Source organism: Wolffia australiana, chromosome 5 (assembly GCF_029677425.1).
Source record: "Wolffia australiana isolate 7733 chromosome 5, ASM2967742v1".
Classification (NCBI taxonomy): Eukaryota; Viridiplantae; Streptophyta; class Magnoliopsida; order Alismatales; family Araceae; genus Wolffia; species Wolffia australiana.
In genome coordinates, this window is record NC_135839.1 from 18,853,197 (window position 1) to 18,879,550 (window position 26,354).

Here is a 26,354-nt window from a genome sequence, read left to right on the forward strand (position 1 = left end):
CAGACGAAGAAGGATGTGGAAAACTTTGTTGCAGCATTTGCCAGAGCAGCAAGGGACAAGCTCAAAACACAGGCCTGTACACTCCTCTACGAATTCCTGAACAACTGTGGACGGATATATCCATAGATTTTATGTCGGGATTACCCCGCACACAACAAGGTGCAGACTCTGTTTTTGTTATGGTTGACAAGTTCTCCAAGATGGCTCATTTCATACCGTGCAAGAAGACTAATGATGCGGTTCAAGTTGTGAATCTTTTCTTCAAAGAGATTGTAAGCCTTCACGCAGTGCCGGAAACGATTACCTCTAATCGCGATTCCAAGTTTCTCTCTCACTTATGGGTGACTCTTTGGCAATGGTTTAACACTATTTTGAAGTTTTGCTCCACATGTTACCCTTAGACAGATGGCCAAAAGGAAGTCGTCAACAGAACGCTGGGAAACTTGATTCGATGTCTCTCTAGAGATAAGCTAAAGCAATGGGATCTGACACTGGCACAAGCTGAGTTTGCTTACAACTCTATGGTGAATCACTCAACCAAGCAATCCCCATTTTCAGTTTGTGTATCTATATCCTCCAAAGATCCCTCTGGACTGCTTGCAACTACCTTTACAGAAAGGCAAAAGCTTGTGGCTGACTACATCAAATCTGTCCACAACAATGTGCGCGGCGTTAAACAAGAAGCGACACAAGAAAGTTTTTAATGAAGTCGATATGGTTATGGTCTTTCTGCGCAAGGAGAGGTTCCCTGTGGGCACCTACAACAAATTGACGACAAAAAAGTATGGTCCTTACAAGATTCTCAAGAAAACCAATGACAATGCGTATGTTATCAACATTCTAGAGCACATGGGAATCCCCAAAACATACAACTTAAGTGACATTTATGAGTACTTTGCTGCAAAAGAACATAACTCGGGGGCGAGTTCTTTTGAAGAAGGGACAATTAATGTAGCCCAGAAGCCTATTTTATGAGGCCCATTAGCAACTTGTGGCCTAAGAAGGAGATTCTTCTAGAATTGACAGAACCTATGGAAAAGTACCTAGAGCCCCTCAAAATCCTCTGACAGATTTGCTCTAACAGGATTCAATGACAGATTCATATCTGACAAAATCCTCAAATAGATTCTTCTTCTGCCAAGATTTTCAGAATATCTGCGGTAACTTGTCAAAGCTGCATTTCTTCTGTTTTGTCCTATCATGATCTTCTTGACCCACACAATTATCTCCTGACAGCTTCAACAGGCCCCAAAAATCTGTAGAATATCTCTGTTCAGGCCTGTCAGGGTGCTTATCCTCTGTTTTAGCTTGTCAGAGTTATTTTTCTCAATGTTTTTAGTTGTCCTTTCATGGGTATAGTCATTATGGACGACCCTGCACTTGTTGTGGCCTATATAGGGCCCCCATGTACCCTTGAAGGATATCATTGAAGTCGGCTGTTTTGTTGAAACTCTTGTTTCTCCCCTTTGAGTGTTCTCTTTGCTAGAGAGTGCTTTAGTGCTCTTGGATTCAAGCACAACCCCTTGTGGACTCAAGGGTTTGAAAAAACTAGTTCTGTGGATTCAGAACTTAGCTGCTTCAAGTAGAGCAAGACTTGTGGATTCAAGTCCTGTTCCTACACTGTTCCTGTATTAAGGCTGTGTCAGCTCCACCAGCAGAAGAAATGATTCGAACATAATTAAGGTATACGACCTTCCCTGCTCCTCCAAGATCACGTAGTCTGTCAGTCCCATTTCTTACAAAGACATCTCTGCGATGAACACCCAAAAGGCCTCAGATCCTAGGTTTTGGCCACTCATTCCATCAGTTTTGTCATCTGCTTGAAATGCCATGAAGAAATCACCGACAAACATCAATAGGAAACCCAACAATTTTGACACCACGCCAGCCAGCTTCCCTTTAAGGGATGCCAATAATGTTGGGTTTATCGGGCTGTATAAAAGGATGTCAAATAATTTGAAGCTGCAATTTCTCCTCTTTTGTTCATCACAATAGAAAACTCTCCTGTCCATGAATCTTCCTCAGAAACATTGACTTGTTCCATGCCACCACCAAACTGTCTGATTGCCCTACCACGTTCAACATATGTGATCATATGGAGGGAGGTGTCATGTGTTGTAGATACGGAATGTAAATTTGGTTTCACCAAGATTCCAAGTAAACCACAAATGTTCAATCAGATTTTATTTCGGGCCATGGTATTTTTTAAAGACAAATGCCTATTTTTAATTGGTATATGGGCTCCCAACTCCTCTTTATGCACGAACAAACACTCTGTCGTAAATGGAGTTTGAATATTTCTCTTACATCAGCCCATCTCTCAAGGCATGGGGAAGGACCCACTACACTTCCTTCTCTCCCCCTCTCCACTCTCTTCTCCCTCACTCCAATCTTCTATATCCACACCTGTGGCGTTTTTCGATGTTCAAGCTATTTATTCTGGAGTGCACAGATAATTTATTGAATGTCGGTGTTTACAAAAAAACTTATTGAATGTCGGAGGATGATAATACAAATTCATCAAATCAGGATGAAAACTTGACCTTTGTGTATATATAGCTAGATAAATCAAGAAATAACACCAAAATTTTACATAAAAGATTCTTAGCACCATGGACAAGGTTATCTTCATCTATACCATTGACATTGCTTCAGGCGGTTGATTAGTGGAACGAGCACGCTTCTTAAGAAAAGCTTGAGCATTGAAAGAATGGGATGTACTATTTTCCTGACATAGTTGACTTAAATCAGTAGAAACAAAAATGAGGTCGTCAGAGTGTAATAAAAACAAAATAGCAGGGAAGGAGAAACTTACAATAAAATTACGATATCCACTTAAAAGGGAAGCAAAAAATTTTAGAAATATCAACCTACATCAAGATGAAAATGAATGATTTAACAATACATTGCACAACGCAGAGATGAGGAACCACCTGTATAACCAAGTTGACTTTGAAATATCAAAAATGTGAAAAAAAATTATGGGTATGCAGTACATGACAATAAATCCAGAATTTCATCCCTAATTATGCATATCGATTCAACATGAGAATGAGAAGAGAGGTTATAAAAACTTGCAAACAAAGAAAAACCACTAAGTGATTGGCACACGGTTCTAATTCGCTGTCTATCTCCTTTCAAATCATACTGCAGCTACTTACGGTCTTCCCACATGATACAAACAGATGGGGACTTTCTAATAAATATACAATCAATTGGAGCCCAGGTACAGCTCTTTTTCAGGTAAAAAACAACAAAAATCATCAAATTGTTGATGTAAATAAAAGACACATCAAACAAACTTTTAAGAACAAGATTATTGAAGCATGACATCCTGCTTAAAGAGGAAAAATAGCACCTTGATATCAGCCGTAGCTTAAAGCACAGTTAGTAAGTGCTTGAATCTTAACATGGTACCAGAGCCAGGTAGCAGGTTCAAATCCCAGAAGCAACACATGGCATGCTAGGGCCATAAAATAGGACAGTGGCAGGGGCTGTGGAGGAGTGTTGAAGCACAACATCCTGGTTAAAGAGACACGTTGTGCCCTTGCTATCACCAAGAGCTTTTAGCACAGTTGTTAAGCACTTGAATGGAACAAAGATCATTCCAGCTTCCTTGATGTTTATTGGATACCTCTATTTTTTATCAAGAGATTCTGCATAAGATTCTGTTGGAAATTCCCTTGATTTTGTGAATTTTGCAACTGGCTTGTATCACATCAAATAACAGAAAAGACATTGTGCATTAAACAAACTTTTTGAAACAAGATAACCCCAGCTATCAATGATTAATTTTAGAATGAAAAGCATGTTCTTTTGGGCCATCTTCATAATCTACAAAGAAACCGAGTCAATAATTTCCTAGGTTAACATAGGGATGAGGTAAGTGTATTCAATCAAAAAATAGAGGTATCCAATTAGGATATGCAAAAGTGGTATGGTCCTGTTAAGCAAAACTCGAAATACTCTAAAAGTAAGAATTGCAGAAGACTGTCAAACCTTAAAGTCACAGAGACCTGGAACTTCAAATAGTATTACCTGACTTGAATATCATGTTCTCGTCCCCAAGGCTTTCTTCCGTTCAATAGAACATCAGAAATATTCCCAAATGTGCTCTTTACTTGATCAATCTGAATTACATTTGGATATAGAAGGCATGCAATCTCACTGCGGAGGATACCTAGCTCAGGTTCTGGCACAGTTGGTATTTCCTCTGTAATAATGATTTGATTGTGATCTAGGTCAACAACTACAACCTGGAGATGAAAAATATTCAATACAACTTTTAAACCAAAAATACACAAATGATACAGGTTCACAACTTCTGTATTGCTCATGATAAAATAACCAAATGATACACATTCATTTCTTCCCTCATGATACAAGTTCACACAAATGATACAAGTTCACAAATGATAAAATAACCAGACATCATCACCTACAAAAAAAATTTGGACTCTGTGTTTGGTAGCGATTTTAGAATGCACAAGTTCTCAAAAGTATAGATGCTAAGCTTTTAGGGAAAGAATATGCCTCAGGGGTCTCAAGGTCCGATCTTTATATAACGAGACTTCTCAAAAGCATAGAGGCTAAGCTCCACATCATGTTGGACATTGTCCGTCAACAAAGCCCTTCCTTTAAACACAACCTCATTGCGATGTAGCCTAATTACCCACAATACCCGAGCTGCCTTCCCCATTCTATATGTAACCTACAAATCTGCCAGCAACCATGTGTTCAAGGATTGCAAGTTTAGTACCACTAACCCCTGTTGCTCCACCAATCGGCAATATCCTCAGCCTACTAAATTCCACTCCATTTCCTCATAGCATTCCAACATCGTCTCGTGCAAGCAAACCACTGTAGTGCCTCATCTCTCGTCTCGATTCCACACTAGTATGTGTCTGATCCACTCGTATCCAGCTCATATGTATCCCAGACCACATCCACCAATCATGTGACCCGCTTGAGGGTCTTAGGTTCATAGTCATAGTTGGGACCGCTGCATCCTCTGACAAATCTTTCATCTGGGATAACAAGTTCAACGTGCCATCAAGCCCAAACCATGGCCTGCAGAATCTTTGCAAGAGTAAATAATCTAGGGAACTTTATCCATTGAGGGGCCCAAGCTGACAAAGTGGCCATCCAATAGAGGAAAAAAGAGCCGCCCCCCAGTTTAGCGGCAAAAAATTCTCAAACCAGAAGAAACACAAGCCCAATCCCTGCCAGAATGCAGATGCCCTTCTAACCAGATATATATCCCATTTCCAACCCAGCTATAGTACATGATTATCCTTCATCACTTTAATACCATATCCTCCTCTAGTCCCAAAAATCTGCATATTCCATATGGTCAAGAGGACAAGAGTCATGTCGTGTAGCTGTAATACCCCTATGCCACCTGGTTGAACGGTATGCAGATCACGCCCGAAGCTACTGAGGCCATCCCCCTCACTCCTTCAGCCCAAAGCCTTTTATGAAACATCCTCATCAAAAATTCAAAGAGATTACTGACACAGACTGTTAGCTTTGAGGTTGAGAGATAGAAGATGGGAAGCACAAGCACCAACCTCAACAGCACCAGACAACCCCCCTTGATAGCACTCATGCTGACCATCCATCTACACATCGTTCCATCTTCTCGATGACAGGCTTCCAATCCGTGGTCTTGAAATCCCCCCCAACAAAAACCTATGTCCCTTATAGGTAATGTCCCAATCAGTGTTCCCAAGGCACTTGAGCAGAGGGACTCCTTTGGCGATAACCCAAAACAGACAAAACAGACTGCTTGTGGACTCCGTGATGGAATACTTGGTGTTTCAAAGTGCTACAACCGGCTGTGGTAACAAACATTAATTGCGCTAATAGTGAAGGTGTCAACTGTAAGGACAAACAAAAGTATTGCTAGAGGGCATCTTAGCCCAATGCCTCATTGCAGTTGAATCCATCCCTCACGGCGCCCATTCACCAAACATCGAAAAGGAGCTATATGTGATACGACACTTAATCCTCCCCACCCATCCCCCAGGGAAACCTCTTTGCCACATAGATGTCCACAAGCAGCCCAAAGACGTGTTCGCTCGTACCAATCTAGATATCGGATGATGATATCTGGACTGATGTACCAGATATCTATGGGAAATCCAATTTCCATTTTACCAATATCCTGATGTCAGATGACATTTTCTGATACCATTATCCATCCCCAAATTGGTATCTGCATTCATCTCAAGGATTGGTCCCGACATCAGCATATGTCCTTGTCTCAGGGATTAGATGACGATATTGGACATCAGTATCAGATATCAGTTTTCCAATAACCAACTTGTAAATTCAAAATATGAAACATAGAAGTTGAAATATATAAACAAGTTGAATAATTTGGGATAAATATCGGGAGAGAAGCGAAAATTGCACGGTGAAAAGTAAATAATATCTTTGTTGGTTTAGCAGGGACCAAAATAGCTTTCATCTTTGTTGGTTTCCGTTACAGGGTGAATATTCAATAACCGTTCGACATCTGATAAAAGTACCTGAAATTGGATATCATCTTTGTAGTCTCAAATTCATCCAGATATCAAATTGTCTGATATCGGATATCAGACGGGCAAACATTAGTCCCAAGAGAGGGAGTCATATGCCTTACTGAAGTCCAACTTTCACATAAAACCTTTGGTTTTTCTTCTTTTACATTAATGCTACTATTGCATCATCTGCCGGCTGTCTGCCTGGAATGAAGGCTGATTGAAAGGGTCCAATAAGCTCCCCCATCACCTCTTAGCCTTATAGCCAACACCTTCTCTAGGATGAGGTATGTTGAGTTGGACATAGAAATAGGCCAAAAATTCCTATGTTGATGGCCCTCCTGATGGCCATCCAGATTGCCAACTTTGAGATAGCCTCGACAAATACCCTTGTTGTGTTGTTGCCAACTGACTTGCTCCCGTGCCATTCCATCACGCATTTCTATCCCCACTCCTTGAGAAATTCTTGAAGTGATCAACCAAAGCTCTACCGATTGCTTAAGCTTCCACCAACCCCTGACTCCTTGCATGTATGTATCCTCACTATATGATTTAATATCCTCCTGCCATTTTACATGAGATGGAAGAACCTCATGTTTGAGCCTCCCTCCACCCACAGCTATCTTGTCTGATGGCTCCAATCCATCTCCAACTTCTTGTCTTCCTCTACTATTATCGCACAGAAACCTCACTGCTTCTCTTCTTCTGACAAGATTTTCATCTCTTCTAGATCATCCAGGTTCTAGAAGCCAGTTAAGTGACGCAGCCCAGAAGCCCATTTTCTAAGGCCCATTAGCAAGCTGTGGCCCATGAAGGAGATTCTTCTAGAACTGACAGAAACTGCAGAATTATACCTAGAGCCCCTCAAAATCCTCTGACAGGATTTTCTCTGACAAGATATTCTAACAGGATTTTCCCTGACAAGATCTTCTGACAAGATTATCTCTGACAAGATCTTCTAACTGAATCCTCTGCCAGAATCTCTGCTCTTACTTGTCAGATCTGCAAATCTTCTGTTTTGTCCCATCAGGATCTTCTTGAGCCACACAAAATATCTCCTGACAGCTTCTAGAAGGCCCAGAATCTGCAGGATATCTCTGCTCAGGCCTGACAAGCTGCTTATCCTCTGTTTTAGCTTGTCAGATTTGTTTTTCTCAATGTTTTGACTTGTCTTGTCATGGGTACAGTCATTATGGACGACCCTGCACTCCTTGTGGCCTATATAAGGCCCCCATGTACCCCTGACTAAATTATTAAAACCTATGTCTTGTTGAAACTCTTGTTTCTCCCCTCTGAGTGTTCTCTTTGTTAGAGAGTGCTTCTGTGCTTGTGGATTCAAGTACAACCCCTTGTGGACTCAAGGGTTGTAGAAGCTAGTTCTGTGGATTCAGGACTTAGCTACTTCAAGTAGAGCAAGGCTTGTGGACTCAAGTCGTGTTCCTTCACCGTTCCTGTGCTAAGGCTGCGCCAAGTGGTATCAGAGCAAGTCTATCGTTCCAGCATCAACGTCAAAGGATGTCAAGAGGCAAGACAGCGCAGACTGAGGAAGATGCTTCAGCTGAGGTAACAGCTATTTTAAGGCAAGAGCTTTATGATTTGAGAGATTTTGTTCAAGAGCACTTCAACAATGTGCATGATACGTTGAAACAAATTTTGTCACGTATTACTGCTTTTGAGCAATCCCCTCACAGTCAAAACCCAAGAAAAGGATCTGATGCAAGATCTTGTGGAGAGGATGCAAGGCGTTACAAAGTTGCAGAAGATGTGGACTTTTCCTCTTCCACAAATGTCAGAAGCCGGCATGAAGAAGAATATCGCATGAAGATGGAGATACCTCATTTCAATGGAACCTTGGAAATAGAGGAGTTCCTTGATTGGCTTGCTGAAGTAGAAAGATTCTTTGACTACACAAAGGTCCCAGAAGAGAAACAAGCAAAGGTGGTCTCTTACAAGTTCAAGGGTTGTGCATCCGCTTGGTGGGAGCAGGTGCAGACTACGCGAACGCGATCTGGAAAGGAGCTTGTTCGAAAGTGGGAAAAGATGAAGAAGCTGCTGAAAGGTCGATTTCTTCCACCTGATTATGGACAAGTTTTATATAAACAGTATCAAGTTTGCCAGCAGCAAAATAGATCTGTGCGTGCCTATACTGAAGAGTTTTATCGACTACAAACAAGGCTTGATTTGAATGAGCTTGAGGAGTACTGTATAGCGAGATACAAGAATGGCTTGCGGTGGGATATTGAAGAAAAGCTTTCTGTCCAGCCGTTTCACAAGCTTACTGATGTGGTGTTGGCGGCGGAGAGAGTTGAGCAGCTCATGCAAAGAAGGCCAAGATCTCGCACCGCACAAGGTGGACCTTCCCCCTTGCAAGATGATGTCAGGCACGCTGGAGAAAATCAAGGGCACAATGGGCGGTCGAATTCTTTTACCCCGAGACCGACAGGCTCAGCAGCACCTGGGAGGAGCTCAACAACGAAGAACCCATATGCACCAAATATTGTGGTGAAGTGCTATCGGTGCAATGAGGAAGGGCACAAATCTAATGTTTGCCCTACTCGAAAGGTGATCAATTATGCAGATGCAAATGATGATGAAGAAGAGGAGCTTGAACATGAGAACGAGGAGTTTGAAGAAAACGTCATGGAGGGCAACTGCGGGGAACCTCTCTCTCTTGTTGTGAGGAGGCTCATGTTCACCCCAAGGAAGGAAGAACACCCTCAACGACGGAACATCTTTCGCACTCGGTGCACCGTCCGAGACAAGGTATGCGACATACCTTGCAACCTGCCTTTGAATATGCTCCGTCCTGATTTGGCTCCTGAGTGTCTTGAGGTGACCCCGTAAAGCACCTATTTGTTGGCCAGTCTTGTTGTCGCTAAATCCTGCCCAGGATATGATGCATACCAGCTATCTTGGTGGTAGCCTCCTTCACACACCTTGCCTCACTATCCTCATTTCCCGTTCTGTTTTCTCAACTATGATCTCCTCAAGCCCCTCGTCCTGTTCATCCCAGGCAACATCTAGCTCCCATTTTTTCCCAGTCTCTGCAAAGCTCAAGCATCCTTCCTTCCTGACAATAACCCAGATCTTTCCACCTCATTCCAGACATACCACCATTTTCTTCTATCAATATATACTTACCCATGATCTCTCTCTTCATAATTGGTCGGCCCAGGTGTAACTTTCTCCGAGCCCTGGCTCTGGTGGCTCCCTCTGATCATACGCCCACAGCTCCTGTCAACCCAGCAGGGGTTTCACCATCCACCAACTCCAGTTCCATCCCAGCAACCCCCCCCCTTTTGACTGTCATCTGATGGGTGTACCACTCTGCATCCTTCATTGATAATACATCCGTGAATATTTTTTACACCTGATTTAGGTTGGTGCCAGGTTTAATGGTGGATCGCCTCTTTACCGACCCCTCACATACCACCTTCACCATTCTGCCTACATTTCCATCTCTATGGCTCCATAGACCCTGCAATCTGTTCATCCCCTGCTCTTTCTAGACGAGGTGGCAATGCCAGGGCCAGACTCACAGATAGCTGAACCAGATCGACACCCCTTGGCTTCTAAATAACAGTTAGATGCTCCTCTGTCGCCCCGTTCGTTGGTAGAAAATGACACCACCAGACCAGACTGCAAACCTCCACTGGTTGTTTTAGTCCAACCTCACACCATGATGTATGCTGCCATGGATATCCCTCGAGGAAGGAACTCCCTATGTCTAACTGTCATAGTAACGCCGGATCCAGCAACAAAAACCTCTACCATAACTCCTGTCTAACCTCCTCCGACACTGGGACGGCCCACCATTTCTCCCGCAAGGCACACCTGAAGGAGGTTTCTGTGTGTTTTAGCATCTCCCTCCACAGGTCAACCATCCCCTAAAAAATTACTGTAAGTTCTTCAATTTCCTATGCAGAGTTGAAAACTTTCTCATTGCACATATTTGGTGAAACTACAAAAAAGGTCTTTACTAAGATGTGTGTGCATTGCAATAGGATAATTAAACATGCCCACAAAAACACTGCACTAGAATGCTTATCTCATGTTGCATTGAAGGACACTCAAAAGAGCTCTCAATTTAATCCCCTAAACAACTGGTTGAAGTCAAAAGTAACTTACACCGTCCATCACAAGACCAGATGTATCAACGCCAGAATTCAGCCCCATCATGTATGGGGTTGGTGCATCAATGTACTCTACCCCACGGAAAAACATCAATGGAACATATACGTGCTGCAAAATTATTAAAAAAACTTCAATGAGAGCTGCTCATATGTGATTAAATCTGTGAGAAATGAGAAAATAGAATGACATGAATGCCAGAAAGTCAGGCCAGCAAGCAAAATACGAGAAGACTCAACTAAAGCAAATGACCTACCTGCCAGGTAAATGGATAGATCAACTGACAGATTGCCTCAGAAACCAAGGTTAAAAGAGCATACCTGGGAAAAGGAAAATAAATAATCACCACACGATCCGTCCCACATTCCAGAAATATATGGTAAATATTCAAACTAGTATCCAATGACATGCTGTTTAACAATACAAGTACGCTAGGGAGGAAACCTCTTACTCCTAATCAATAGAACTGATCTAATACTCAGGAAAAATAAGATGATCGTAGATAAATCCCAAAAGTCGAGAAAATCTGAGAACGAAATTCGTGATTAAACCAGAGAAAAATATGTACTTCTTACTCCTCTCTCTATTAAACTAGATTTTGTATATTTTTCATGCACTCGCCCAAAGTTCAAATATTAAAGGGGTATTTCTTTTTCCAGAAAGAATGATTATTTGCGGAGACTACTTGTTTGATCGAAGCAAAATTCTTCTCTCCAAAAGAACAGCTGTGAAGAGCTTGATAACGTTATCTACATCCAAGCATTGCATAAGAGGTTGGAATGATATCTGAAACCGATAAAAAAATATAATTAGCATACTTTTTTTTTGAAAGAAATATAATTAGCATAATAATCAAATAGTAACAGAATACAAAGCACGGCACGTTGGAAGAATTTCCATTACATCTGCCTGAGGAAGCCCTTCGTTTGGCGGAGACTCTACTGAAAGAAGACAATTATCGATTGCAAACAGAACTCTATCTTTTCCCGGAGTTGGAAGAGGAACATTTGACACAATATGTGCAATGATATCCCACAATGGCATGCTGAAAAATTGTATGAAAGAAATGAGTTACAAAGATGGCAGACGCAAACAACCACACTCCAAAATAACTAATCTCTAGTACGAACGTTAGCAGGTAAAACAAGACACATGGCACAATGTTGTGAAGTGATTGCATCACAAAGCATTTCATTACTGAACAGAGGCGTCATTCTGTTTTTCTTTTGCTGAATGCTTCATACTTAGTAAGTATACCAAATGTTGCTTTCTGAAAGGTGAGACTAAAGATATATCATTCAGCATTAATCCACATCTTTTATATTAGGTTGATCTCGCAGAACTGTGGACATGGGCCTCAGCCTCAACATACTAACCCATGTATATAAACTGATGTTGTGCCATGTTTTGGATTGAAAACCCAGTTTATTTTTATTGTAAATATGACCACATCTTATTGTATGGGTCACTACTTATAAGTAGCCCACATAAGGACTTGTGTTATTCAACCCCACACGGGAATATATAATGTGATTCCTTGTTTTTGAAAGAAGCAATGTGATTCATAATTTAGACCCATAACCAACCTAAAAGTGATGTGCCTTAATTCATGCAGCCAGGCTAAACCATTGGCCCATTTTGTATGAGACTAGTATTTGAACCAGTTGCTCATGTGAAATAGATCAGAACGTTCTTCTCCACACCCTAATTTCCAGGACAGACCTCAGCCGCACTACCTGAGCGCAGAAATCATAATAAAATTTGCCTTCTGAAGTGGAGGTGACTGATTGCCATTGGATACTATTCCATTGGTACTCAGATGCACTTCCCTCTGTTTGGAGGGTTTACCATGTAACTTTCAGCATGCAATCCCAGTTTGTCAAAACATATCTTTAACCGGGGGCACCCTGACACTTGTACAGGGAAGACTGGATTGTTTTTTGAAAGAAACAGGGAGGACTGGATGATGTCAAAAATACTGAAGCTTCTTAAGGCAGAAAATATCATAGGCACAAGAGCAACCACTCCAAAATCTGGATGTACCAAAGGTTGAATCCAGAGAGAAACATTGACCCATCAGTATGGCAGCAAAGGAAGTCATTGAGCAGGCTCTGTTTTGTTGGAACTATATGAAAGTACTGTTATTTTCCTCTCCTCTTCCATATCTCTTTATAATGTGTTGTAATTTCCTCTCCCATCTATTGGTAAGGACCCTTTGCTTCAATCGAGTTTTGAGTTAACATTCTTATTAGTCCAGTTCCAAGAATTGGGGGGGGGGGGGGGTGGGTTCCTCACACCACCCTGCTATTCTCTCTTTTGTTTTCCATCTCTCTCTCTTCTTTTATCAATCTCCAATAAGGAAAAAAGAATAATATAAGGACAAAAAAATCAGAACTTCAGAGAAATATAATCCCTTGAATTGGGCACAAATTGTACATTCATTTTTTAAAGAAAATATACATATATATATTCATCACGCCCTTGTGTAAGCATTTTCTGGAAATACTGAACCCATTTTTCAAGTTGCTATCTGGAATCTGATATGCCCAACTCAGCCAGAAGAGGGGAAAGTTTCAAAGCACTACCAATTCCAAAATACTAAAACATAGGGTTCACGACCCGCAGAAATCATACCAACGCAAGGATCTGTCGGAATAACACAGTCTCTACCGATAGGGGTGGGAGAGAGAGAAGGGAGAGAGAGGGGGCCTTTTCACTATGGAGTCCGCCACCCATCGTCCACCGTTTCCTCTGTTTCCTGTCTTTTCCCCAATACCAGTTCCTCCTCACGACCGACCCCTAATATTTGGTCTTCTAACCCAACATCATAGTAGGCCCTGTCTAATGGGCCTGGGTTAGGCCTGTTATACTTGCCCGTAATAATAGTACCTGCTCGGCCCATCCTCCTGGGCTACCAATATGTTAATATCACTGGTCTATCAGAATCAATATCCCCATCTTTAAGCTTTTTTTTTTTAAGAACGAGGGAAGTTAACTGGAAACGGTGATCAATCTGAAATTTATGATATACATGAACATGCAGTACACGACCAGCATGGTCCTCTCTCTAATCATCCCTTCGTCCAGAACCCTTAAATAATAAGGCTCTCCACATCATATAAGACACTGTCCGTCGAGACAGCCCTTTCCTTAAACACCACCTTGTTGTGGTGGAGCCAAATTGCCCATAGTATGCGAGGACCCTTTCCCATTCCCTGCATCCCCTGAAGGCACCTTCCCAGATCAAGACCCAACATGCCTCATCGAAAGACACGTCCACCCTCGTGAGCTGCTGCGGCATCCAGATCGCCTGTGCAGACAGATATTTGAAGAAGAAATGGGAACAATCTACCCATTCTTTAGAGCACATGAGATACTCTGATGATGTTTCCGCTTACATTGGATTGATTTGCTTGACAATTCAACGATTTCTACTTTCAGTTATTCCAAGATCTCGCAGGAACTTTTTATCAAAAAAAAGCAAACATCTCGCAGGATCTTAACATGGAACAGGCCAGGGAACTCCTCTTGTAACTTACCATCAGAAAGTCCAGTCGTCCATCCAGTATCACAATAGAGATCCGTCCCCTAGCCTGGCTTCAAAGAACCTCTGGACTAACCTAAAGATGTCCCTCATCCCTAGTCAGAATGGAGATGCTCCTCCAATTGGAGTCATGTGCCGCTCCCAATTCATCTCTGTGCCATAGCTATCTCTTACGACCTTCATGGCCATGACTCAACTGACCCCATGATCCGGCCTGCCCATTTTTCCAGTAACGCCTTGTTCATGTCTTGCAGATATAGCACCCCAAGCCCCTCCTCTCTCCACTGGTTGGTAGTCCATCTCCCAAGAGATTCTAGTGGCTCCTCTGCCATCCCTGCCTCCTGTCCTTTTGTCGAAAACTTACTCATTCTGGCCTCCAGGCACCTGCCAATTCCCTGCAGCAACGTAAATACTGAATTGTAAAACAACGTAATGGCCAAAGCACCAACCACAAAACTACCAGTCAGGCCCCTTCTCGACAACACGCGGCTCTGTCAACCATCCAATCTCCTCTCCACATTCTCAATCACTGGGATTCAATCAGTACTCCTTAGTCTTCCATGGGTAAGAGGCAATCCCAGGTATCAAATGGGTTACATCCCAATGGGCATCCCTAGAGCTTCATCACATTGTATCTCTTCCTCTTGTGATAGTCCAATGCCGACGAATGTAGGTTTACTCAGTTAATCTGCAACCCCGAGAAGTCTGCAAACAGGTGTAGCAGTGTAGAGAAGTTTCCGGCTTCTTCCATATAGCCTTCTATGAAGAAGGCGATGTCATCTGCATACTGCGGAGGCAGGATACTTGTTGGGAAACTCAATGTCTGGAATCCCCTATGCAAGCCTTGGGGGCATGCACTTGTCGCCACATATAGCGAATCCATCCACCACAAAAAGCAAACAATAGTGATGCCAGTGGGCATCCCTACCTGACACCCCGTTGTGGATGGATTTCCTACTGTTCTCCCGTCTTCCATTCACCAACATTGAGAATGAGTGGGAAGTAACACTTTGCCAGACACATTGCACGCAGTCCACTGGAAACCCTCTCATCCTAATAGATGCTCACAGAAAATCCCAGTGAATAGAGTCATAGGCTTTTGTGAAATCCACTTTCCACAGGAACCCTTTAGATCCATTTCTCTGCCACGCCACCACAACTTCACCTGCCACCATGACTCCAGCAATTAGCAGCCGGCCTGGTATGAACATTGACAGAAAGGGGTTGACGAGATCACTGATCTCTCGTAGCCTGTTGGCCAGAACCTTTGCAATTATGAGATAGATGGAGTTGGACAATGAGATGGGTCGAAAGTTGACAACTCTGACTGCTGCTAGGCATTTCAATAAGAAAAATAAGTTTGAGCTGTTAAGGTGCTCCAAACCATAGTTTCCTTGCCGAAACTTCTTCAGCATGTCCATAACCTCAACTACTACCAGATCCCAGTTGATCTGTCTCTAATCCATCTCCACCTACATGTCCTCCTCGGCAACCCTGTCTTGATAGTTCCATCTTTCGTCTTCCTCCTCCATGGTGTCCATGGCACCGCATGTCCGGCCCTTCCTCTCTGATTGTCAATAATGCAGATGTAGTTATGGTTCAAGGCATTAATCCTACTCTGCATTCCTGGATGTAGCTCTCACTTCTTGGGAAGCCCTGCTTCCAGGAAATCATCTACATCTTTAAGGATATAACCAAAGTGCATGGATCCTATATTTCAGGTAAATGGATGAAGAGAAGAAAAAAAGGGAGAATTAACAACAAAACTACAGAGGTTAAGAACTTTACCTGCTACCCTCTGGAGAAAAACAGAGATTAAATATTTCTTCCAGAACATCCCGAAGCACATTAAAGCAGGGGGAGCGTGATACAAGGCAAATACATTTATCGGCATAGTATTTTCCTGGAATACGGTAAGCATCCAAAATATCTTTGGAAACAGGGTCTCGGAATGCAATGCAACTGACATAAATCTTAGATCCATCTCCTTCTGCACTTTAACAAAAACGTAATATGAAATTCTGTTTATGAGGAGACATACTGCATTAAAGTGAACAAACTTTGAATACCACGACAGTATTTGAAAGGCAAGCAACAGATTAACGACCTTGCTCTTATTTTATTTTTCCTATTTGATACTATTTCTTATCCCTCGTGTTTTTCTCGTCCATTATGTAAGATTAAAGGTCCTAAATAGAGAAAATAATTGAAAAGGCCCATGCTACAATATTAGAATGGATGCTATTTTAAAATATTTTAGAATGGAAACTAGGACGAAATTATTTTAAAAGAATTGAAACAGTAAAAGAATGGAAACAAATATGATCGAACTAGGACAAAATAAATGCCAGACACATATCAATTAGGAATATGAAATTACTATGATTTTATTCAAGCATTTTAATATGGTACTTTTTTTCCTCAGCACTATTTAAAGCCATCGACAATTTAGGAAGCACTACTGAGAAAGCACATGAGGACCCAATCCTGACAAAAATTACTAGGGCTTAGGGAGAGCAAATAGCATTACTACTGCTTTCTGAATAGCCTAAAATGAGCGTGAAACTTCTGGCCATGATGTCACCAAAATTCTGGAGGAGATGACTAAATATTCTCACCCGTGCATTAGAAGCCTTAAATGGTATATCTTATATTAGGACACTGACACGATCATATCGACAGCAGAAGGCAGGCCAAGAGATTAAACCTGGCCAGGAGGCTCACGAGGGCCAGAGTCACAACGGCAGGTCGGTAACTCTAAAGGGATCCAACGATGGCGAAGCCAGCAATCCAAGGGTTAGGCCCTTCATAACTTCTCCTGATCTCTCCTTCCCCTCCTTGACCATATCTCTCTTCTCACTCCTCCCAGGTGGATAACATAGAGTAGGAGCTCTCGATGCAGATGCAGGCCCCTCTTGGCAATTGACCCATTCCCGTTCCGTCACTCCTTTAATCTATTCCAAATTTACCAGTGTAGAAGACTCTATCCGAATGGGAAAATTACCTGATTTTAAAGTTACCCTTTTATTGTTTGTACTATGAATTACCCTAGTGGTTCGACTTTAGGTTACGAAGTCAAGAGATACTACTTAAGTCTGCCCATTCATTCCAAGCTCTTACCCCAAAGAATTAAGGGAACGTAGTAACCTCTATGAGAGTGAAGAAGACATTTCCAACAATCAACTTCCCACTTATTTTTTATGTACTGTTTGATGATTCTGCTAGTTTAGAAAGTAAGTCAAAAGAAGGACAGGGGTCACTAGGTTCTGAAATAATTGACTTCGTAACTTTCATCAGAAAACATAAAATATCCCCAAATCTACAGTCAGTTAAAAGCCAACTGCTCCACCACTGAGCTACTGAGGAACTACGGCTGAAAAATGTTTATTACCATCACTGCACCTTTATTCTGCATAGGGCCTAATTGTGTAACAAAAAAATTTTGCATGTATAAACACCCTTCATAATAAACCGATTTGTTTATTTTTGCAGAAAATAATGAAATTATTGGCTTAATTTTTCTGATTATTTGGAAAACCTAGAAGTAAAAAAGTCTGAATCACCACGAGTTTATAAAGTCAGGCAGAACTTTCTCGTCCAGACCAGTACAGAGCATTTTGGCATTTATTAGGCTGTTAAGAAGCTAAATAATTTTTGTGTAAATTAATCTTGCATAAGAACTTTAGGACAACTCAAGGAGGATAGACCAGAAAAATACCAGTCAGGACGATTGGATAGCTCCGTGTACAAGTAGATCCATCAATTGAATCATGGAATTCAATACCACCAGGTAAAACACACTGCAACCATGGCTCACACAATTGATTTCACCGAGTAAGCCAAAATCCCGGAAAATGTACTTTGACAATTAGCCACATCTATGCCAATAAGGCAAAATAGTAATGAACAACCGATCAACGAAAGAAACGTGCAGCAATGTGCGCAAAAACATTCTATGAAATGATAACGAAACGAATACGACGAGAAAAAATAGATCAAGAGAGGGAATTCGGTCGTAAATCACCAGACAAGCCCACAACAAGATTAAGAAAATAATTTAAATTTCAAGAAACGTCTTAAATTGAGGATATTAAAGGGAGGAAATTGTCGCCAAACATTAAAAAAGAAGAATTTGCGTGGATCATAAAAATATTCGCATTCGGGGGTTTGGAATACAGTAGGCATTCCTGAAAAAGTCGAGTGGCTGCCTTCTCTTACAAGTAATTATCATATGCAAAAGAGTTCCGACGGAAGTTATCATACACGAATGCACAAAACGGAAAAAATTAACGACATTGCGGGGTGGAAAGAGAATAACGACAGAAGTACGCACCGTCGATAGCTGCGGAGGTGGAGGAGGGTAAAGAGAATGATCCGTCGGAGGGAACTGATCAAGGATAGACGCGGTGTACTGGACCTCCTTTCCTTGATATCCTTGCTCTCCATCAAGTGTCTGAATTTCTGGCCCGATGCCGCAGACGACGAAGTACTCGAATAGGCGAGATGACATCAGTTCTTCTCACAGCTGAGATCGCGAGAAATGAACACAAAACGGAACTGAAATCTCCCGAATTTCCTTCTTTCCCCGATCCAGACACCTCTCTGATTCCTACAATGAATACAGTCTCGGATTCACCTCTCCCTCAATGGAAGATGATGATGATGATCTTTCGGTCCCTCGCCGAGATCCAGCGGATTTGAGAAGAAGATCTAGAAAGAATATTTTTTCTCCAGCACCTAACGGCTCCTTCCCCCGCAGCGCCCTTCCGGAAATTTATTCAGTCACAAGATTAATAAAAACTCTTTTATTTGGCCTTCTTCCCCCTTTTATTTGCCTATTGCAGTGGTCGATGCATTTACATTTGTCTTTTTATGTAATTTGCGGAAATTTAAATGTAATTTTCCTCCAAACCCACTTTACTTACTAATTGCCCCCCAAATTCTAATCATCTGAGCAGGCTCCAATGTAACGGTCAGAACATAGTTAGGGAATGATCGTCTGAACAAAGTTCGATCACACCGGACTGAACATTCGGTCCGGTTCTGGTTTGCACGTCGAACAGGACCAAAGACTGTCCATATATATATAAATATATAATATTATATTATAATAACTCTCTCCCTCCTGCTTGCTCTCTGGCCTACCCCCACTTCCCTTGATATGAATGAACAAATCAAAATATTCCGCAGCGTAAGCCTTAAATAGAATCGAACAGCATCAATAAAACTATGTAACGAAGTACCTTTGCACAAATCGCATCCGTGATTTCTTGAATCTCGGAGTGAGAAGTCGAGATGCTCAAGTGTGCAGCCTCTAGACGTATCCACGCGATCCTCGACACGTCAAATCTGCTCCTTATCATTGACGAGCCCCGTTCAATCTTTGTCGTCGTCGTTACGTCATCCCGATCGCATGGGGGATGGAGAGTGGGTGTGGGGAGAAGGGAGAAGAAGGGGAAAGGCCAGGCCCCTGAACAATTCTGGCATTGGTGAATTTCGTTCAAGGCCTTCCCCTATTTATACTAAGTGGGTATTTTTCACAAAACCCCCCAAAACTTAAGTATATCTTCCGACGTCCAAAAGGTCATTTGCGCGTGACCTTCTAGGCCCATGTATCAGTCTAGTTAACGACCCCAGTGGCCCAATAACCTTTATTGGCCTTCCAAATTAATTAACTATATCATCATATATATTAATTAATATCAGATTGATTAACCCAATCGATAGGTCGAGTCTCCAACACGTGGGGTGCCAAGCTACACCTCAACTTCTAGAAGATACAAAGGAGTGTGTATCGACTCACTCATAGAAGTTGTTCGTCACCGGTTACCTTGTATGTATAGTCCCTCATCCACTCGAAGCTCCTTAGACGACTTAGGGTATGGTCAACTGTCAAACCCTAATCGGCCATCCGAGTTAGTACTAATACATTCGTAAATCATCCGAGAACTCTTCTCTGATATTTCACTACCTTGGCCAAGGACTTCGTCGCATCGTCTTCATTGACCTGCCACCTTTTATACCAAGGGTGGATGATCACATCTTGACCACTCTATCATCTTCGTGAACTTCTTGATGCACCCGAACTAAGACCGTTTAAAATCCCGTGATTAGAGACTCGTTGGCCATAGTCAAAGTACAATCATCCGTACGCAAGACATCTTTGGTATCTCAGGCCTAAGGACCACTTTTACAACCATGACGTGAATCAACTTGATTGAAAGTTTGGTATAATACCACTCAAGGATTTGTACAGATCAATTCAGTGAACTCTTTCCACTAAAAAGCACCCACTATCTATCCTTAGTGTCTCCACACTAATAACTATGGGGCCGGCCATACTCATCATATGAGTGAGGCTAGATAGTGCTACTCTATCTGGATACTTCGATATCCTTCTCGCGTATCCTTCAAATAGGAATATTTGGAACACATAATCTCCGTATTACGACCTCATCATAATTCTTTTAGTCCGATCATGTATTCATGGACTTCATTATTAGCATCACACGTGCACTATAATGAATATGTTCTATCAATGAACATGGAACGAGATGTTTAATGTGTGATTAGCTTGACGGCCACAAATATTTCAATCATCCCCCTCTTTCCCTCTTGCATTCCCTCCTTCTCTGAATCTCTCTCCCTCTTGATCTATGTCTCTCTCTCTCCCTCTCGTTCTCTCTCCCACTTTCACTCTCTTTCTCTCTCCCTCTCGTTGTCTCTCCCACTTTCACTCTTGTTCTCTCTCCCTCTCGTTCACTCTCCCTCTCTCCCACTTTCATTCTCTCTTTTTCTCCCTCTCTTTCACATCCTCTCTCATGCTGTCCCGATGTCACTTTTTCCCTCTCCCTCTCACTGTCTCACTCTTTCCCTCTCTCCCTCTTGAATTATCTCTGTCTCAGCACTATCTCAGTCTCACTCCCTCACTCTCGCCCTTTATCTCACTCTCTTTCTCTTGTATTATCTAAGCCTTGCATTATCTGAGTATCACTCTCTCACTCTCTCTCTCTCCCTTTTGTATTATCTCCATCTTGCACTATCTCAATCTCACTCTTTCACTCTCCTTCTCTCGTTATCCCACTCTCTCCTTTTCTTGCTCTCATTCTCTCTCTATTTTACTCTCTCCCTCTCTCTTTCTCCCACTCTCTCTTTTTCTCATTCTCATTCTCATTCTCTCTTTATTTTACTCTCCCGCCCTCTCTCTTTCTCCCACTCTCTTTTTCTCACTCTCATTCTCTATGTATTTTACTCTATCTCCCTCTCTCTTTCTCCCACTCTCTCTTTTTCTCGATCTCATTATCTCTCTATATTACTCTCTTCCCCCCCCTCAGTATCTACATCTCTCACTCTCTCCCTCCCTCTCTCTTAGTGTATACCTCTCACATTCTCTGATAAACTCAAAATTTTGGTAATTTTACGCGGTTGTGAGATTGAGTATAATGAATAATATGTATAAACTTATACTCGTAAAATAATTTAGTTAGTTAGTAACGATTAAGGGTCGTCTCCATAGGGAACGGATGTTAGGAAAGAAACTCTCTCAATCGGGTGAATTTGAGAAGATGAGAAAAGTTACATATAGCATACGTGGTAGTGAATAGGTAGAATGAAACAAGATTAGGGTTGAATGAATGATGAGAGGTGGCTATTTAGGGTTTTAGGAATTAGATTTTATAATAAGGATGTAGAGACGGGAAGCAACGAAGAAGAGGGAGTAAGGCATAGTGATATGTAAAGTGAGAATTGTTGGGTTCGGTGCCAAGGTTCGTCCATGGAGAACACGTTCCATGGATGTGGAAGCGTGCCAATCGATTTACAATCAATCTTTAAAATCAACATATTGAATGTACCTTTTTGGAGAACATATTCCACCCTTGACATGCTCACTTTGAGATTGTTCTGAAGCCGTTCACGTGTCCAGCCTCTAGAAGTATCTAGGCAATCACTGGGCACTTAGATCTCCACCTCTTCCTCTTCAACTCTTCTTGGAGACTCTCTCCTTGGTTGATGTTGAGAATGAAGAAAGGGAGGGGGCTCTCAAGTCAGGCTTGCATGGGTGCTTAAAATGAGACCCTTTTCCCTCTTTATATTTCACTTAAGTTTTTTCTCCAAAACCCACCAATGCCTTATGACCTTGTGTGTGTGACCCTCTAAGCCCATGTATTGTTCTAGTTAATAATTTTAATGACCCAATAACATTTATTGACCAACCGTATTAATTAACTATATCAACATATATATTAATTAAATAAGGATCGATTTAACCCAATCGATAGGTTAAGTTTCCAGCTCGTGGGGTGCCAAGCTACACCTCGTGCTCTAGAAGATATCGAGTAGTCTCAAACTCTCTCATGGAACCTTTACCATCATCAGTCACCGTATATGTATAATCCATCATCCGCGTGAGACTCTCGAATGACTTAGGGAATGGTTTATTGTCAAACCCTAATCCATCGTTCGATTAGTACTAATGCGTAACGGGGATCATTGGAAAACGCCTTCTCTAATATCCTCACTACCCTGGCCTCATCTCACCGAGGGCGCCATCATCTTCCTCATTGGAAAACGCCATTGGAAAACGCCATCATCTTCCTCGAATCAATCTCCTCTTGTACCGATGGCGAATGATCCCATCTTGACCACTCAATCATCTTCGTAAGCTTCTTACTACATCCGATTTATAACTTATTTGAATCCCATGATTAGAGGCTCGTAAGTCATAGTCAAAACGTAGTTGTCCACTCACGAGATGTCCTTGGTGTCTCATGTCAGTGGATCACTTATACAACCGTGACTTGAATCAACTTGATTGACGTTTAGGTATTATACCATTCAGGGATTCATACGGATCAATTCAGTGAACTCTTCCTCCAAAGAGCACCCATTATCTGTCCTTAGTGTCGCCACACTAATAGCTACATGATCAGATATACTTATCATATAAGTAGGATCATCTAGTTTTATTCTATCAGGATAATTCGATGTCCTTCTCGACTATCCATCGAATATGAATATTTAGAATACATGTTTAAAGACTAGTGATCACTGTATTATGATCTCATTATAATTCACTAATTCATTGTACGTATTCATGGACTTCATTACAAACATCACACGGAATAATAATGAATCAAAATATTTTATTCAATGAAATTAAATTAGCATGGTAGTGTGATTGGCTTGACAGCCACATAATATCCATCAAGAATGAGATATAATGATGATTAAAATGGGAGAGAGTGATGTTAACGAATAAGAAAGGTGAAGGTATTGTTACGATGTAGGGGAACGTGAAGTGGATGGAAGTGGATGCTAATGGAGGCAAATGAGTGATGGTAACAGATGGAGGTGATGGATGATGACGATGAATGCACTACCTAAGTGTGTTGGAAAAGACTCAATGTAAGGCAAGTGGCTAACCTTGGATCCCTATATTCTATCGAGATCAAGGTGTCTTCTTGATGCAAATGCCCCACTTATATGTGGAACCTTTCCAAGCACTAGAGACACCATGAAACACTTGATGGACATTCCACAATTTAACTTTATTTTAATCTGCCTCTCTAGGAGGAATTGAACTCAAAGATGCTTTTTACAAAGATAGAGAGTTCAACCATATGGATGGATAAAGGACATAAAGACGAAGATGCCATTAAAGTTTCAGCTCAATCCGAATTTTAGATCGTCGGATATCAAGCCTGGAAGTTAGTCAACTCCTAGTCATTGATTTGATTCAAAGATTTCTCTCTCATTATCCTTGTCAGCACCTTCATTTCATTTGGTCAAGGTTTCATCTCGTCCTATCATTTAATGCAATCATTGGTTGAGATTCTTCCTTGTCATCCATGATCAACGGCTCTCGTAGCGCCACATGGCACCCTGGAGAAAAAGTCAAAATCAGGCATAAATTTATATTAATTTTATAAGTTGTTAAATAACTTTTGTCGGAGCTGACATGGCGGCACGTCAGTGTGTGCCATGTCAGGCTCCTTCAATGGATCGCCTAATGAAAGAGCACCAAATAAGTGTCACGTGTACACATGGCGCCATATGTTGCGTGACACCTCACCAGCGCTGCTATTTTTGACAAGTAAAATGAGAGAAAGGAAAAAGTAATCGTTTTTTTGTAATTCTCTTTTTCATCGGTCCACGTAACACGTTTCTTGCAAAAATATGTGTCCTTATTATGCCATGTCACCCTACACCAGAAAAAGGTAAAAGTAATTTCATTAGCATCAAATGCAATTATGGCATCGCTAATCGTGATGCCATAACAATGTATTTAAATGATTGGATGATGCCAATCATTAAGTGGGTCAATGATTGGCTGTCGACAATCATCATTCCGAACTCATGTTGGTTATCGTTTGATGAATTGAATGGCAACACGTGGCGTCACAAGAATAAGGGCACTAAAATATTTAATAAAATAAAGGCCCAAAGATATAAATAAATATATATTTCGACTTAGAAAAATAAGATCTTTATGAATTTGATGTCGTAAAATTCCAAAAAATCTATATTCTTTCAGAATTTGGTGAGAAAATCCCCTAAAATATCTTAAAATGCATAAAATTCAGTATACCATTCAGAAAATAAATTGAATCAATTTAAGTTTGATAATATTCATATATACTTAATTTAATATGCATACAAATGTATATATGAACAGATTAAGCCACTAAAAATGCATGTTATCACTCTCCCTATCAATTTCTCACATTCTCCCCCTCTCAGACTCCCTCCCTCACAATTTCTCAGCCTCCTCCTCCCTTTCCCCTTCTCTCACTCTCTCCCTTTCTTCTTCTCATTCTCTCCATTTATCGCTCGCATTATCTCACTCTCACACTTATTCTATCTCTCTCTCGTTCTCTCTCCCTTTGACTCTCTCACTCTGTCTCCCTCTCATAGTCATACTCTTTCCCTCTCAAATTATATTTCTCTCATTGTTTCTCTCTCCCTCTCTTACTCTCTCATCATGGAACACCACTTGATATCGAAGGCGACATTCCGATGAAGTCTACTTAAATGTTGTGAGGTGACCAAGAAAGACCGGACCGAGACCAAGACTAGACGAAACTTTATGTCTAGGTTTAGGTTTTTTGTAAATCTGGACTTGTTCTTTTCTTAAATTCAACGAGTTGATGATTTTATTTCTATAAAAAAGACTTAAAATGATTTCATTTTTTTTCATGGGCCTGGAATTTTTTTATTTCATTTAAGAAGCTCAATAGTATCTCTCCTTGTAAAACAAGCCATTCTTCCATTGCCAAATAGTGTAATTTAACGGTCTGAAGAGATGTGATGTTCAACAGGTTAATCCCTTTGATTTTTATTGTTTTTTTTTATCATGGCTTTGGAACCTTTTTATTTTCTTTTGGGAAACTAAAAATTGACTTTCCTCATAAAATATGAAAGTTACGAATTGTGAAAGAGCCTAAACTTTTATTAATTTGAGCAGCCCCTAATGTTGACACCTAGTTATGTTTCAAGAACATGTGAGGTCAAATGTTCAAAGGATTAATTTGGTGATGTAAGCTGATTTTATGTATTTGTTATTTTTTTTATTAGATATGGGAAACTTAAAAGTGACTTTCCTAATAAATAGGTCATTTTCCCATAACCAAAGAGTCCAAAATTCTATTAATATGAATGGGCTTCTAAATTAAGAATCATTTATGTCACATGGGTTGGTTACGTGATGGATACAGTTTTTGTGGATTTTTTATCATGGATTTAAATTTAAATTTTCATTCATAGTAACAAAAAGATAGTAGATAATATGTGGCCATTAGCCCATCACACTTCCATTATTTATTTAAGTTCATTTGAATAAATATTCATTATCGTTCTCATGTGGTGTTTATAATGAAGTCTATGACTATACAAATGACTTGAATTATGATGAGATCAAAAGACAATGATCATTAGTCTTCAAGTGTGCATTCTAAATGTTCTAATTTGTTGGAAACTTCTAGCAGACATTGATTTATCTAGATAGAATAGGACTATTCGGTCGTTCATATATGATAAGTATGGTTGATATTATAGTCATTATTGTGAATACTATTGGGACTGGTGCCTTGGTTGAATGATATCAAACTATTTCCTATGCAACTGATTCATTGATCAATCCCAAATCGATTTTTAAA

The 26,354-nt window shown here is 41.0% G+C and overlaps 1 protein-coding gene across 2 annotated transcripts in view; it reads right to left on the bottom strand.

Annotated features, from left to right (window-relative positions):
• SCD1 (stomatal cytokinesis defective / SCD1 protein (SCD1)) overlaps positions 1-18,982 on the bottom strand; it is a 53,242-nt gene extending 34,260 nt beyond the window's left edge. The window contains exons 1-10 of one of the 2 annotated variants that reach the window (XM_078575932.1): positions 18,533-18,982; positions 17,918-17,999; positions 15,988-16,189; positions 11,559-11,700; positions 11,341-11,441; positions 10,912-10,975; positions 10,653-10,766; positions 4,039-4,256; positions 2,816-2,870; positions 2,639-2,728 (exon numbers count right to left, since the gene is read on the bottom strand). In XM_078575932.1, the coding sequence (XP_078432058.1) occupies positions 2,639-2,728; positions 2,816-2,870; positions 4,039-4,256; positions 10,653-10,766; positions 10,912-10,975; positions 11,341-11,441; positions 11,559-11,700; positions 15,988-16,189; positions 17,918-17,999; positions 18,533-18,709 (1,245 nt within the window). In that variant the 5' untranslated portion in view covers positions 18,710-18,982. Of the gene's footprint in view, positions 1-2,638; positions 2,729-2,815; positions 2,871-4,038; positions 4,257-10,652; positions 10,767-10,911; positions 10,976-11,340; positions 11,442-11,558; positions 11,701-15,987; positions 16,195-17,917; positions 18,001-18,532 lie in introns of those variants that run through there. The other variant, XM_078575933.1, reaches the window with a different exon arrangement.
• Between the last annotated feature and the right edge of the window lie 7,372 nt (positions 18,983-26,354).